Source organism: Corella eumyota, chromosome 6, assembly GCF_963082875.1.
Source record: "Corella eumyota chromosome 6, kaCorEumy4.1, whole genome shotgun sequence".
NCBI lineage: Eukaryota > Metazoa > Chordata > Ascidiacea > Phlebobranchia > Corellidae > Corella > Corella eumyota.
In genome coordinates, this window is record NC_137495.1 from 304,692 (window position 1) to 321,619 (window position 16,928).

Consider the following 16,928-nt stretch of genomic DNA (forward strand, 5'->3'; position numbering starts at 1 on the left):
AAGCATTTAGAAAAACATTAACCAAATACATATAAAAAAGAAATCAAGAAAAAACATTCAAAAAAAACATTAAGAAAAGACATTTAGAAAAAAAAAATTTAGAAAAAAAACATTTAGAAGAAAAAAACATTTAGAAGAAAAAAACATTTAGAAGAAACTTTTAGAAAAAAAAACAGTTACGAAGACAGTTACAAAGACAGTTACAAAGACAGTTACAAAGACAGTTACAAAGACAGTTACAAAAAAACATTACAAAAAACAATTACAAAAACAATTACAAATAACAATTACAAAAAATTTACAAAAAAATTTACAAAAACATTTACGAAACAAGACAATGAGTTACTTCAAAAACAAGTAACTATAAAACACAACAATGTACAAGTTATTTAAATTAAGAACAAGAGTTCCTATAACTTGAAAATTACAATTTATAAATTTTATGTAACATATAAAAATGTTACAATTTCAAGATGATTAGATAAAACAGTTGATGTTCCAATAAATCAAAAATTACATTTATTATAACCCAGTATGGCTCTAGTAGGAAAGCACGAACTGGTCACGATAAATTGCATGTGATAAAGGGACTAACCGAAAAAAAACCTACCGAAAAGAAAGAACGTCCCAACTCGGCCTTTCGAAATAACGTTTTTCACATACAATGCACAAATATATTAAATAACCTACTGTCCAGTAGGGGGTGTCACATATATGGTATCGAATATGTAACAATGGATATTGGAAATATAACTATGCAACAAATATGCAGTAAATCTACTTTCAGCCCCAACCATAGACTACATATTATTGAAGAGTTGCATAGAAAAATAGAATATTTTGTTGTGTTAAACTAAGATGGCAGTTTGTTGTTGACTACCAAAAATATTGTTGTTGTTGTTGGAGGGGAAAAAAACAACGTTCGTGTGGGCAACAATTGTATTTGCCACATTAAAACTCCATAGGTTCATTGAACTACAGCATCAAAGTTCTACGTCACCAGAGGGGCTACGTCACCAGAGGGGCTACGTCACCAGAGGGGCTACGTCACCAGAGGGGCTACGTCACCAGAGGGGCTACGTCACCAGAGGGGCTACGTCACCAGAGGGGCTACGTCACCAGAGGGGCTACGTCACCAGAGGGGCTACGTCACCAGAGGGGCTACGTCACCAGAGGGGCTACGTCACCAGAGGGGCTACGTCACCAGAGGGGCTACGTCACCAGAGGGGCTACGTCACCAGAGGGGCTACGTCACCAGAGGGGCTACGTCACCAGAGGGGCTACGTCACCAGAGGGGCTACGTCACCAGAGGGGCTACGTCATCAGAGGGGCTACGTCATCAGAGGGGCTACGTCATCAAAAGCCTACGTAATCAAAAGCCTACGTAATCAAAAGCCTACGTAATCAGAAGCCTACGTAATCAGAAGGCCACGTAATCAGAAGGCCACGTCATCAAAGATCCACGTCACAAAGGGGCCAAGTCACCAGAGCATTAACAAGTTTTGCGTGACGTCATAGTTACCTCGGAAAAAGACAAACGTTAAACATGTTCTTTATAATTTGAAATAAAATATGTTAGTTAGTTTAAAGTTACTTTTAAATAAATATATTTATACCCAATGCATTTTGTACACCTAACTATAAAACAAACCAAATATTAACTACATTAGCAATAGCTTCAAATAAACAAGAATTTATATTAAAACAAACCAATTAGTATCCAAGAAAGTTAATTAAACGTGAAGTTAAAACAAATTTAACAACTTTTAACAGAAATACAAACACATTATCGCTTAATTAACACTTATTAATACAATTAAAAAAGTTAAATTAAAACAGTAATCAATAATAAGTTATATTTTTAAACAAGATATACATTCAGTTGCTTACGAGCAACAGCTAGCGGCTATTCAAAATACCGCGTGACGGTTTAAAAAAAGTTGCATCTATAACTCAGCAACCCCGTCTAGCGGGCAATCGAATGGTACGCAGCAATTCCAACTAGCGGTCAATCAAATGGTACGCACCAACCTCAACTAGCGGTCAAGCAAATGGTACGCAGCAACCCCAACTAGCGGTCAATCAAATGGTACGCAGCAACCCCAACTAGCGGTCAAACAAATGGTACGCAGCAACCCCAACTAGCGGTCAAGCAAATGGTACGCAGCAACCCAAACTAGCAGTCAATCTAATGGTTTGCAGGAACTCCTACTAGCGGTTACACAAAACTTTAAAATACTGTCTAATTATATAAAAAGTAGACTGTAAAACTGACATCACAACTAACCGACGCAGACTGACGTATTAACTAAACAGACGCACTTTTGACGTAATAACTGAACCGCGAACTAATAACTGAACCGCGAACACTTTTGACGTAATAACTGAACCGCGAAAGAAAGCACTATATAATTTGGGCCATGTAATATATAATAAATGGCAAATAATTTATTTTTAATTATGACAAAAAGGTATTTTCAATGGTGACACATAAGTATGTTTAAATTTTATTATATTATTAAAATAACATTTATTATACAAATATGACAAAGATTAACTTTAAATTTAGTTAAAAAAATCAAACCAACAAATTAAGAAAGTGTACAATTGGCAAATGGTATAAATCTTAATTATTTAAAAAATTAAAACATTAAAAAAGGAAAACAAGTATCTCACCTGTATGTTAAAGGAATCACCTTTCTTGGTCTTTTCCTCACAGCTCATCAGTACCTAAACAAACAACTACCTTAGGGCCACATCCAATTCTTTATCTCCTCTTTAAATCACCGTAGAATCGCCTGATTAGTTCCTCCTAAAAAGCCAATCAAGTTAATAAACTATTTAATAAATGGTATCATAATAGTAAAACTTTAAGTTAGTTTAGTCTGCAAAACAAATAATATATTTTATTTTAAAATAAAACGAACAGGTATATTTTATTGCGCATTTGTTTAACTGTAGACCGTGTGTAATGACATTAAAACTAATTCAAATATTGAAACCATAAAGTGATCTATTATTAGTAATAGATAAAAAAGTCGTCTTGTACTATATTTTGTCATTTAATAAACAATTTACCTTTCCTCCTTCCCTTTTTCTTTCTTTTTTCCTTTCCCTCCCATGTCAGTCGCTTAATCTAAATGAAATACTCATCAGTATTTTCAAAACTAATTAATAACTTAGTATTTTTAAAACTGATTAAAATAATTACCAATTACTATTTATAAATCAGTAATATATGTTAACATTTGCAATAAATAAATAAAACGAATGCACTTAACTTATTTCTGATTGACGCGTTCTATTTCTTTAACTTCCTACGTCATAATCCTTCATCTTTGTGACGTCACCACCGCTTCTTCCAATCCCCGTGATGTCGCATGCAAGGTCGTCATCAATAACCTTAAAAAATAACAAGGGGGAGTTATCTGTGTCTAATGAAGTTTAATTAAATATTTTATAAAAAACATTCTACCTTTTTCCTGGAGGACAATTTGTTGCCTCTTTGTTCCTCCATTCCTCATAAGATTATCATCATCAGAATATCCGGCTTCGCGAGGTCGTCATTACCTTAAAAAACAGGGGGCAGTCATCTTTGTCCAAAAGGTATTATCTAGTTATTTATACACTTTTAAAAATGATGTCGTGTTCTGAATATGCCGACTGTTAAACGCCAGACATTAAAATAACGAGTGTCGACACGCGCGCGATCCTACCCCTAACCGGTTGCATATTCAGATCAACAACACCATATAAACTTTATACAAGTTTTTAATAAAAAATATTTATATAACTTTATAAAAATGAATCCACTTAACTTGATTTGAAGAAGTTCGCTTCGACGAAACACCCATCTTCAACGCTGGTGATATTAAATACAACATTTATAAATAAAGCTACATCGTACTAACAAACAATATATAAGATGTTAGTGCGAATAAAACCAGTTGCTACACTATAAAGAACTAACAGAACACCACTGAACGCCAAGCCACGTGCTTTCAAATGAACAAATTTCAGCTAACGCCCAAGAAATTCTAAGCGCCAAAAATGTGGCCAATTAAGCGCCGGGATTTTTAATTTTGATGCCTGAAACGATTCTTGCTTATTAATCAATCAGTAGTCTAGTCTTACAAACTAAATATATATACTTTGCCTTGTAAGGTTTACTTTTAAACCGTGATATCAACGTGTTTTGCGATAATAAATGTATTAAATCTTAAAACTGATTTTTTCATTTACTTCCCATTGCATTAATGTATAGTTTATTGTATATTTCTAAATAAAAGTTGAACTTTTAATAACTTAATATCAAAAGAACATTTTTTGTAGTCCTTACATAACGTTTATTAACAAAATCATCTTTTCGTATTAACCCGAAAAATATTTTATTTTGTCCTAGACCTTAGTTAAAAAACTATTATTTTTTATCCTCAATACTTACAGAATTAAAACATATTTTACCTTGACTTATTCTAATATATTCTTTCATAGGTTTTTTCACAAATTTTATTCACACAACATTTATAATCAATTAAAACTTGAAGCTGAGAAGACCTGGCCAAACCAATTTTAAAATAACAAATCAGAAGTTTAAAATTGTAATTATTTAATACACAAACTACATTTGAAACTCAGAACCAAACAACAAAATTACAGAGCGCTTTTTCGCTGCTCCCAAAACTAAAAGTTATACGACAAAAATAAGTTCAACATAATACAAAATATACTCTTTTAAAACTTTGAAATTACCACAAGCATGCTGTGTGAGTTTACGCAGAGAATTATTAATATAGCATCAAAAAGTTTTGCAGATTCGTTTTAATGCAACAAGTGGAATTAGTTGAAATTTTTTTAAGTTTCTGGTTCGTTGCCTTCTGGGTTGGCCTCTAGATCTTCAACTTGTTGTTGTTGTTGTTGTTGTTGTTGTTGTTGTTGTTGATCTAAAAAGATTTAAAAATTTTATGTAAACAACATTTTAAGACCCCAGAATTAATCTTCTAGTAGTGTAAGTTTCTAGTAATAAAAGTTAAATAAATCCTTTTTTCAAACAAAAGTGATTTTTATTTTAATTAGTTAGTGGTGATACAAATAACTTACTATATATACAGTTTATTGTATTGTTACAATAAATACAAAGCCAAAATTTTTTTTTTTACCATTTTCTGCGTCCAAATCAGAGGTCCACAAAGTCAAGTTATCTCTTAACAGTTGCATGATCAGTGTGGAGTCCTTGTACGACTCCTCAGACAATGCATCGAGTTCTGCGATTGCCTCGTCGAATGCTTTTTTAGCCAGACCGCAAGCACGGTCCGGAGAGTTCAGGATTTCATAGTAAAACACCGAAAAGTTTAAAGCCAAACCTTTAACAAATTAAATTTAAGGATTTGTTTTATCAGCTTTAGTATTAACCTCATAGCACTTATTTTATGCTCATATTTTAGGGTGTATTTAAATGATTTGTAATAAAATTAAAGTTTTATAAAAAACTTGAAACAAACCTAATCTAATGGGGTGTGTTGTCGGTAAAGAAGTTGATTCAGTAGAAGCATCATTGTATGCATTTAAACTATTTTCGGATGCTTTCTTTTTTTCTGCTCCCTCCTCAAACTCCGCAATGTATCGAAAATAATCTCCTTTCCTAAAATTTAACAAAAGAAATTTAAAAAAACAATGCAGGCACAGTTGTATAAAGTATAAGGCAGCGTGGTGTAGTGGTAAGAACACTTGCTACACCACACATGAAGTCGTGGGTTCAATCCACACTGCTCTCACGCTGTAGTGCCCTTGAGTAAGGCGCAATAAACGGCATAAACTCCCTCTGAGTCAGCACTTAATCAGCAGCATAATTATCGGGCAATTATAATCTATATAAAATCCCAACGTGCTACAGGCAACTCAAGACTGGGTCAGAATAACTGATGTACTCAATGTTTAGGTCGCACATTCGACTTTCCCACATCAAGGATAAAGATATATACAAAAAAAAAGTGATTAAATATTTACATTTTTAAGTAAAAAACTTTCCCCTCGCCGCTTGATGCTGTAGGATAAAGATTTTTCTCAATTAAATCCAAAATTTGTTCACAGATTTTAGTAAGCTCGCCTTCAACCTAAATAAGATTTGTTAAAAATAAAATTAACAGGAATAAAATTTTTTTAAATTTAGAATCTTATTTGACAGAAGAGACATTTTTTTAAAACCAAAAGTTAGATCAACATTGTTTCAAAAATTCAATAACAATTTCCCAGAGAGTTGCTGGGGTAAATGTTCCATTGTCGTTAAAATTGTGCATGGTTTAAAATAATTTGTTTATAACTTACATACAAAAAACAGACAAACTTATAAAATGATATTAAAACATCTCAAATTTAAACAACAAAACACTAGAACAATGCAATAGCATAAAATCAATAATCTTAAATGTGTACAAACTTAATGTACTCAAACAATTTATACAAAAAAGTGCCAACGTTTTTAAAATAAAAAAAGTTCTAGTTACTTGTTTTTTATATTCAGGGCAATAAGCAGCCTCTTCCTTATTATGCTTGAGTAAAATTGTGTTAATGATTCTCCACGATGCACGACGGGCTCCAATAACATTTTTGTAAGCCACAGAAAGAAGATTTCGCTCCTCTACTGTGAGTTCGGTGTCTTTTGTTGCCACTTCCTTCATGGCTTCGACCATTTCTAAAAAATAACGAGTTAAAAATTCAGTAATCTCGAAATAAAATATTATGTTTATATCATAAAGTTTTAGGCAGTAATTTTGCATATTCTTGAAAGACAATTGAGTATTTAACAGATGTTTTGAAATACTTTGTCATATTATTAAGATTATCATTCTAGTACAATAAATAGTAAATAAAAAAATTGCAGAATTCTAATGGCAAAGTGGTATTTATTTAAGTTTAACAACAACAAACAAAACGTTAATTGATTAAGAAACTTTTATTTTACAAAAGTTGAGACATAACACAAAGTATGACCGTATAACAATTACACAGGACAGACATTTTGTAAAAATAGATCACAATTTTCTTTAACTACTATTATGAAGGATTCAATTAATAAAATAATACATTAGTTTGTACTTGCAGCATATTTAAAACACACATTAATTAATTAATTAACTGATTAGGCCCAACAATTTTAACTTACCATCGTATCTTTCGGCTTGTTCAGCCAATTTTGCTTTATAAACCAATTCTTCTCTGTCTGTGTCACCCATTTTATATAAATTTTAGTAAATAACTGATTAAAAGTGATAAAATGTACTAGTCTAGTACGAACGAAACCGACAAAGCTAAAATCGAAATGCCAATCAATCAATAGTCAACCAACGGTTATAGTGATGTAATCTGTAAAAGAAAAAGTATTTTTTTAGTAATTCTGAACCGTAAATCGCTAATATTTTAATAAATACGAAGTAAAAACTGCAAAGATATATAAATAATAAAAAATTAAAATAAATTAATTGTAAAATTACACGATTAAAGCAGATAAAAATATATTTTTTAAATTAACGGCTTAGCGCGGATGAATATCTAGGTTTGACGCATAGGAATTTTCTCATAGTAAAAAGTTTGCTAATTTTCACAACGGTTCAATAAGTTATTTTAAAAATTTACTATAAATAGTATAATCATACGAAAATAAGAATTGACTACAATTTATCAATTTTTGTTTAATATTTTTCTCTTTATTTGAAGATGTGTCACTTAAAAGGTGTACAAATCATTTTACAAATGAGGATAAACGTTTTTTTAGATTTGTGTCACAAAAACTGCAGCAAAATACTTTTAGTTGTTTGAACCAGTTACGCTTTTGTAAAAACATGTGTCTGACTAAACTAATTTAATAACTTTCCTTTTTTGTTTAGCTCAACGTATAAACTAGTAAGTTAGGTTCAAAAAAAGTTATAAAAGAAAATTGGGTCTAACATTCTTTTCTACTATGACGTCATAAAAAAGTAATTGACCATCTAACTCGGTGGCCTGAGGTTAAATAGTGTCTAGACCGCGACCGCTGATAAGTAAAACTTAGTTGACACAATTAAAAAACAAATTGGGGAGTTAGTATTACTTACTAAAACCTAAATGTTGCTTGTTTATGAAGATATAAATACTGTAAAGTGAAAGATTTTATTAAAAATGAGTGAAATAATTGAAGCAATCGTAGAAAAACATGAAATATTTGAAGAAACTTCCTTTCCTACGTCACAATCCGAATATCTACGTCATAAAGGTGATAAGTGTAAAAAGAATAAGAAGAATAAAATCTCAATGAAAAAGCGTTCTAGAGTTCACGCAGATGATAACGTCTTAAAATGCGAAATTTGCGAAAAAATATTGGCCAACAAAAATACCTTAAAAATCCACATGTTACTTCACAAAAATATTGAGGTAATATACAACTGCTCTTATTGTGATGCAAGCTTTACGCAACAAAGGTACGTTCGACGTCATGAACTACGTCACTTCATGGAAAAAAAGAAAAGGTGTTTTTTGTGTAATAAAAAGTTTGAAACAGCAGACGAACTTAAAGTCCATCGCTTGGAACATGAACCGATTGAAAAGCCTCACAAGTGCAACATCTGTTGCAAAAGTTTTCACCATTTATCAGGCTTAGAAATCCACGTACGATCCCATACCGGCGAACGACCTTTTAAATGTGACATTTGCGAGAAGAAATTCATATGGAGCGGAGCTTTAAAAGAACATGAGGTTGTGCATAGTGAGAAAAGGGAGTTTAAATGTAACATTTGTGAAAAATCATTCAAAAAGAAAAAAGATGTGAAGAGGCATGAGCGTATTCATATGGGTATAAAACCTTATAAATGCCCTTTATGTGAACGTGCATTTGGGCATAGTAGTCATGTCAACAAACATCTTAAAGTTCACTCTGAGCACGAGCCATCTCCAAAAAAAATTCAGCTTAAGAAATTTAAATGTGAAGTTTGTGAGAAACGGTTCGGAGATTCTTACAAATTAAGAGAACACGCGGTCACCCATAGCAACGAAAGACCGTTCGAATGTGATAAATGTAAGCAGTGTTTTAAACGCTTAAGTTCACTTCGAGAACACCAAAACCATTTTCATGTAAAAAACCCGATTTTAAATTTTGAATGTCAAGATTGTGGCCGAAAATTTGCAAGACGTTGTGACCTTAACGGGCATAGAAGGCAGCATAAATAAAACTAAATTTTAACATTTTAAGCAACTGTTTTTCTATGTGTTAATTATTATTCGTTAATAAAACTTAGTTGGAGAATAAATATGTAAAGAAACAAGTAATTTGCCAGCTGCATATTATTTTTGTGTATTCATGTTTTCTACAGTTCCTAAACAAAACGGAAATAAATAATTACCAGGAAATATGTTGAAGAACTGGCACAAAACATGTTTTATTCAGCATATGCAAGTAAATAAAATGGCGCCAAGTCAAAAGATTGAAATCAAAAAAATTTATCCAAAAGATAAAAACCCAGTTTTAGCGCTGATAAAGAACCATTACTGCGGGGAAGAACATTCTAATATTTGGTTTAAACCCAATCTTAAACAAGAAATAAGTTACAACAGTCAGAGAGCCTTACACTACTTAGAGTATGGTTTATCTTTTGGTGCATTTGATCAACTTACTGGTGATTTAGTTGGTATTTATCTAAATGTAACTGAGGATGTAAACCACCCTTTTAAACTTAACTATGTCGGTATTACTGACCCTAAGTTTTTAATGAGCCTTCGAGTTTTTGAGGAATTTGAGTCTGGAATTTTACAACAACTAAAAGCCAAGAAAATATTTTATGGTGGTTTAGCAACAACCCATTGTAATTATCGCCAGCAAGGTGTCAACAAAAAGCTTTTTCAGGCAACAATGAAGTTGGCACAACAATTAAAATACGATTACATAGTTTCCACATTCATAACCGCTTACTATCCTAAAAGAAAAAACATGAACATTCTTAAAGAATTAAAGTATTCCGAATATGTGGACCAACAAACAGGGACTCGACCATTCGAGAACGTAGGTGAAGGGCCCCACACCCATGCTCGGGTTATAGCTTTCCCAGTTACCCCTCCACCCTAATTTTAAATGCATTTTTGTATGTAGTGCTAATTTTGCAACCTAACCCTATTTTTATTAAAAAATGTTCGGAATTTCGTGGTAATCATCATTTTATGCAGAAATTTTAACTTTTATAAGCAAATTTTATCTAAGTAAACCTGCTATAATACTGCTTTTTTGCGCTGTACATAACGCCATTAATTTAACAATAAACTTATTTGAAAAAAAAAACAAATTGCATACACATAAAGTATCATGATTTTAACTTAGTAATAATTAAAATTATAACAAAAACTAGGTTGCAGACTAGAATACTATAAACATTATGAATATTTAGTCGGTTCGTTAAACAAATAGAATGTTAATAAGTTACCAGCTATTATGTTACCGTACTTGCACTTACAACAGGTTCTACCCAGCATAAGTGATAAAAATGGCTCAAAATAATAAGAACAAGATTAAAATAGGGCGAATTTATTTAAAAGATAAACGCCTAGTTTTGTCTCTGGTAAAAGATCATTACTCTGGTAAAGGATATCCTGAAATTTGGCTGAAACCCAATCTAAAACAGGAAATAAGCTACAACAGTCAGAGAGCCTTACACTACTTAGAATATGGTTTATCTTTTGGTGCATTTGATCAACTTACTGGTGATTTAGTTGGTATTTATCTAAATGTAACTGAGGATGTAAACCACCTTTTTAAACTTAACTATGTCGGTATTACTGACCCTAAATTTTTATTCAGCGTTCGATTTTTTGAGGAATTTGAATTAGGAATTTTACAACAACTAAAAGCCAAGAAAATATTTTACGCTTGCATGGCCACAACACGTGGTGATTATCTTCACCAAGGCGTCAACAAAAAGCTTTTTGACGCAACAATGAAGTTGGCACAACAATTAAAATACGAATTTATAGTTTCCACAACTTCTACAGCGTTCTACCAAAAGCGACCAAACATGAAAATTTTACGGGAACTAAAATATTCAGAATATGTGGACCCACAGACTGGGACCCGACCTTTTAAGGACTTGGTTGTAGAGCCCCATACCCACGCCCGAATCCTAGCTTTTCCCGTTGCCCCAGCTGCAAAATTTTAATTGTTTTTTAAAAAATCCTTATGCACAAATTAAAATATCCAACTTCAAAAATACGCTCTTTTCCGCCACCATGCGGCACACAATATAGCTGAATAAATCCAACAATCCTTTTTTATCACATTGTGCTTTTTATATCAATTTTAACCGAAAAACTTATTAAAAAATAAAACAAACTTCGTATAAATGTAGTATCATATTTTCACCCAGCATAAATAAAAATAAACAAAAAATAAATTACAGACTATAACAAATAATATTAATATTTTGACATTGCTTTACCATATTTGTTAATTTTTGTAAGTTATACCTAATACTTTTTAATATGATTTTCAGATATAAGTGCCAAATGTTGATCTGCAAAAATGGAAAAGTAAAGATTTGGAATAATTGTCCTAAACAATAAACTTTTGACTTTCAAATTTCGAAAGATTATACAAACCTTCAATCTGTCTATACATAGAATATTGTTAACTTAATAAAAAACACAAAAACTATAAGCAGTGTATAAAAAATTGAGTATAATAAATTAATAAAATCTACATAAATAAAGAAGTACCTCTTGTGCCTATGTAAGGTATTGTGTATGAATGGCAGATTGGAATATTGGTAATAACTGAAGTAGTATAATAATCCAATATTTTTACGGTAAAAGTAATTGTATAAAAGCTGTGATGCTAGAATCTTGTGTGTATTTCTTTGTGCTTCATTAAATAAATTTTAAAAAGCTGTATATTAAGTTTTGAGCGGCTGTATATTAAGTTTTGATGATCTAGCAGAAGTAGTAAGGATGACTTATGATATTCAGAAACCTTTTTGAGCACCTTTTTAGTTACAAACGTTGCTTTTTCCAAGAAATAGATTGAAATGAAAATTGTGTTTTGTGAAATAGTTCCAAGTTGCAATTTAGTTTTAGAGTTTGGTTGAGTTAAGGTAAATGGAATAATAAAGTGTTTTAAAAGACTTAGTAGCTACAACTTTTCTAAAAAACTCTTAAAAATAAATAATTAAATACTTTCAAAATTTTTAAACTTTTCCAGTGTTTGTTGATGGTTTTTTCGCAGAAATTCGACTTCTTGCATAAATTCTTAAAAACAATGCCGAGAAAACGACCAAAATTCCAACCAGTCCCAACAGCCCCACCGGGTGGCCATATATTAAACAGGAAAGTAAAATAGCGAAAGCTTGACGCATTGTCATTATTATTGTGAACACAACTGCACCAAACTCTGAGATTGTATAGAAAATAAATAACTGACCGACAGCGGAACATATCTGAAAAAAAATTGTCAATTATTAGAAGTTTTAAAATTGATATTTGGAATACTTACATGTTTTGTGATACCTACTAACATTGTGTTAAAGTTTAACAACAATAACACATTTAAAATATAAATTTTTATTGCTTTATTATACTATTGATTATCATATTGTCACATTGGTTGAATGGCATCTGTACCTATTTAATGAAAACCATTTTTACTGAGTAGACAATGTAATTTTATAGAAACAACACTTCACCAAAATTGAGGACAACATTTTTTTTATAAATTAAAGGGCAATTTCCATAGAAGGGCTCAGGTTGAATGGGGTAACAGAAAATATTTCAATGTCAAAAAAATGGCATTTTCGGGCATAAGGTTTCGGCAAAACATCCATTCAGTAAACTAGTTTTCGATAATATATCAGTAATAACAAAACAACCTAAACCTTATTACTTAAACCCTAAAACTTACAGATAACACAACAGAATGGAACACAAACTCGACATGCTGAGTCATGAAGTAAAAAGCTTCGAAGAATCCTCCCTGCTCGAGTAAAGAGCACGAGGTGAAGACACACGAGAACAAGTTGACCCCGAACATCATTTGCACCGAGGACATCTTGTGGACTTTAAATAATTTGCCCTAAAAAAAACAGTTTTAATCACTTAACCATTTTAACAAACCACAATTGAGTAAGTAGAATTGGGTATTGTTTAAAATGTTCTATTGTACTGGATACTTAGAAAACATATGCTTACAGTTTATTAAAATCGAACAACAGCTTATATGAAAAATCTTATAATATTAAACGATTGTATCATTATATTCTAAAGAGATGGTGTGTATAAAAAACATAAAATTAAACAGATTATAGCATCACACAGTTAATACTATTTAACACAAAATATAAAAACAGTTTAACAATCTACCAACTAGACTATAGCCCTCCCTAATATCGTCATAATATGGTTTCAACTTTTAACTAATATTTGCCTGCAATAGTTTGCCTGTGCACCACAAACATCAGTTTTATTTATTTGAAAGGTCTATAAATTGGATAACCATTATATATATTGTTCACTAAGCTCCATTATATGGAGTTAACCTTACAGATAGAAACCTATTGTTGCATTCCCACATAAAAACAAACTATTACATAGATTGCAAAGAATTTTTACAAACCTGCCAATTAGAAGTAAAACTGTCGAACGCCATGTAACCCAACATCAAAACTAATCCTGACAACGACCCCAGAGTGACTCCTGTTGTTGCCATGTCATCTAGGTGATTGCCCTTATCACCCCCTTGAGCAAGGAGGAAGAGACTGATCCCTACCGACAACATCGCGGCCGTGATCCACTCGTAAAGTTGATATGTGTTCCCCGAGACAACTTTGCCCATCAACATGACTGGGATCACTTTGCATGCTTTGCCCATAACCTGAATGTTAAGTTAACATAGGTTGGTTACAAACTTAGTAAATTTAGGTTCTGTTTATAAAACTAACATGATACTTACTTAGGTGAGTTGTCATTTTTTTGATATTTAAAATTAAAGAATGTTTAACTACTAGAAAGCTTTATAGTAGAAAAAGGAATAAAAGGTTTAAAAATAGGTTTGATTTTTTAAAACTTTATGATGCCAACACTTCTTATCGACCATTGCTACGGGTTACCAATGACACCTTATCACTGCTTGTCAATAGCTCACCCTATATCGGCAATTTAATTGTCATAATATAGTTGCAACTCTCAACTTATATTTGGCTACGATAACTTACCCATGCACCACAAGCAGCAGTTTTTTATTTTAAAGGCCTTTAAATTACACATACATATATATAGATATATATCGTCAAATTGGCTCCATTATATATAAATGAAAGACTTGGCCACATTAACCAGAGAACTGTTAAGAATTAATTATTATCACATCAACAACATACCTGGGTTGGAAAAGAAACAAACTTTAAAGCTTCATATTGAAACCAACTGCTCATGATGTTGGAAAACGATGAATAGGAGAATTTATACAACGGACAATTATGTCTCGGTTGTCGGAATAATAAAATATAGGTCCCAGCTACAATACATGCTAACGACCTGAAATTAAAAAATAATTAAAGTTAAATTATCGGGTGTTTAAAATACATAAAAGAATACGTAAATTCAACATGATATTTATACACAAGTTGGGGTATATTGGTGTATAGAAACAAATATATATGTACATAAAAACTTGTTTTTTAAGTTAGCAAAATCATAATGTTCCTAAAAACATACAAAACTATAATTTTTTTTTGTATATATCTTTATCCTCGATGTGGGAAAGTCGAATGCGCGACTTAAACATAGATTATCATCAGTTACCCCGACCCAGTCTCGAGTTACCTGTGGCAGTTTGGGATAATATAGATTATAATTGCCCGATAATTGCTGCTGATTAAGTATTGGCTTAGCAGGAGTTCGTACCGCTTATAGCACCTTACTTAAAGAGGCTACAGCATGAGATCAGTGGGGATAATTAAAGTGTTTATTTATGCCTTTTATGTAAGAGTTTAAAGTTTAAATTGAAAACCTTTACATTAGTTATGAGAAATGCTTTGTAGTAGTATACACAGTTTAGTATTTGCTTAAGGGTGGAGTGGTATATACCTAACCTTTAATTTCACATTTAATATAAGATAAACAGAATGGGGCAAAAATTTAGCATAAAATCCAATTTACCTGTTAACAAAAACTAGAAATTGTGAATTTGTAAATTTTTCGCCGGGATTGGTTTCAGTTTTTCCGTATTCTTTCGTCATTATTCTTTCTTGTATAATCCCCCATGTTAAATATGCCAACTAAGAATAACAAGAAATATATAAGCTTATAAAGCAACAGTAGGGATATAATCAAAACTTTAATACAACAATTTTTTAGCTGTATATACAAATAAAAGCTAAAGTTTAATTAATTAAAATAAACTTCTAAAAATATATTTATTTTCAAACTTTGTTACTGGATTCAAAATTGTAAGAAAATAGATGTTTTTAAACAAGGTAATATTCAATATTTCTAACTAAATTGAACCAAATAATTGTTTTAAAATAGCCCTATCAAACAATACATAATCAAAATGTAAATTTACAAACTTTAATTTAATTGATATCTTACCTGCAAACCTCCAGCACAAACCAAGAGAACAAAAGTTCGTTTCTTTGTCTCCATTTTTTTGTCGGCGTTGATCGGAAGTGAGGATAAAGTCTCGGGAACCTCGGAACCGAACACACAAGCTTTAATCATAGAAAAACATATTCCACTACCTGGATATAAAAGTTAGTTGTTTATTGTGATTTGAAATACTAGTAAGATTCTAAATAGCACCCAGAATCAGTCTTTAAAATACTGCCAAAACAAACTAACACCAAGTCAAGATAATTTAAACTTAAAAGTAAAAGCTGTTTTTTACGCAACTTTTAACCCCAATGCTTTCATGCAGCAGCTTCAAGTAAGGTGCAACTTCTGTCAAGCTAACATTTAATCTGCAGCTTAATTATTGAGCAATCATAATGTATAATATCCCAAACTGGCACAAGCAATTTTAAACTGGCTCGAGCTAACTAAAGGTACTCTTTATTAAGACTGTAAAGTCGACCTTTCTACTTAATAATGAATACAGAATAAATGAATACAAAAATAATTTCTATCATAATATAAATTTTTAAAAAACAAAATATTACCAGTTTCATTGTAATTAATTTTCCTTAAATATCGAATAATTAAGTAAGCGGGTGCAACCACTGAGGCGTAACCGAGTAAATTGATGAACAATCGAACAACCCAAAACTCCGTCCAACTTTTGTCCACGCTCACTGCTGCTTCAAGTGGTGGAGCTCGCACAAATTTTAAAACGAGGATAAATAGAAAACAAATTAAAATATTTCGATGCTTCATTGTTGGATTTGCTTCTAAAATATAAACATTAAAATTTGTTAAAATTAAAAACTTTTTAAATGGTTTTAGAAACAAAAAGAATTAATAAATAATCTTAAAATTTAAATATAATATTTATGACAGCTTATATAGTTAATATAAAAGGCTTAAGTTAACGTTAGTCTTTCTAAAGTCAGTTAACTGATAATAAAAACATTAAAGTTGTATACACTGTCTAATTTATTAAATACCATAACCGACTTTAGTTTACTAAAAATATAAAATTTAAAAACTTTGCAGAATGTTTCATCAAAACAGCAATCGGTAAGACTTACAGAGTAGTAAAGTACTAAACTAACAGACAGACTAAAGCAGGTAAATAAGCTAATAAGCGAGTTGTACATTTATAAGATAGTTTACAATTTAAATTTTTATATAAAATAAGTTTAAACTTAACTTTTTTACATATGCCTTTCCATTTATTATGCTTAGATTTTAACTTTAATTTTAGTGAAAATTTAACAAATTTGTTCGCTATTTCTATTGTGTATATCTGATTTCGCTGTAACGATTTGTTT

At 31.2% G+C, this 16,928-nt stretch overlaps 1 protein-coding gene across 2 annotated transcripts; it reads right to left on the reverse strand.

Moving 5' to 3' along the window:
- Nucleotides 1-4,493: 4,493 nt before the first annotated feature.
- On the reverse strand, nt 4,494-16,868 carry LOC145755493 (uncharacterized). Of its 2 annotated transcripts, XM_082571730.1 has the most exons (8): nt 16,158-16,868; nt 15,592-15,740; nt 15,160-15,278; nt 14,379-14,535; nt 13,616-13,873; nt 12,905-13,075; nt 12,242-12,443; nt 4,494-4,943 (listed from the first exon to the last, which is right to left on the reverse strand). In XM_082571730.1, exons 1-8 carry the CDS (start codon nt 16,369-16,371, stop codon nt 4,855-4,857), a joined length of 1,359 nt encoding a protein of 452 aa, XP_082427856.1. In that variant the 5' UTR covers nt 16,372-16,868; the 3' UTR covers nt 4,494-4,854. The 2 variants fall into 2 exon arrangements, with proteins under 2 accessions (XP_082427856.1, XP_082427857.1); XM_082571731.1 differs by lacking the exons at nt 12,242-12,443; nt 12,905-13,075; nt 13,616-13,873; ... (2 more) ...; nt 15,592-15,740; nt 16,158-16,868 and adding exons at nt 5,160-5,363; nt 5,502-5,641; nt 6,007-6,113; nt 6,504-6,691; nt 7,163-7,349.
- Between the last annotated feature and the right edge of the window lie 60 nt (nt 16,869-16,928).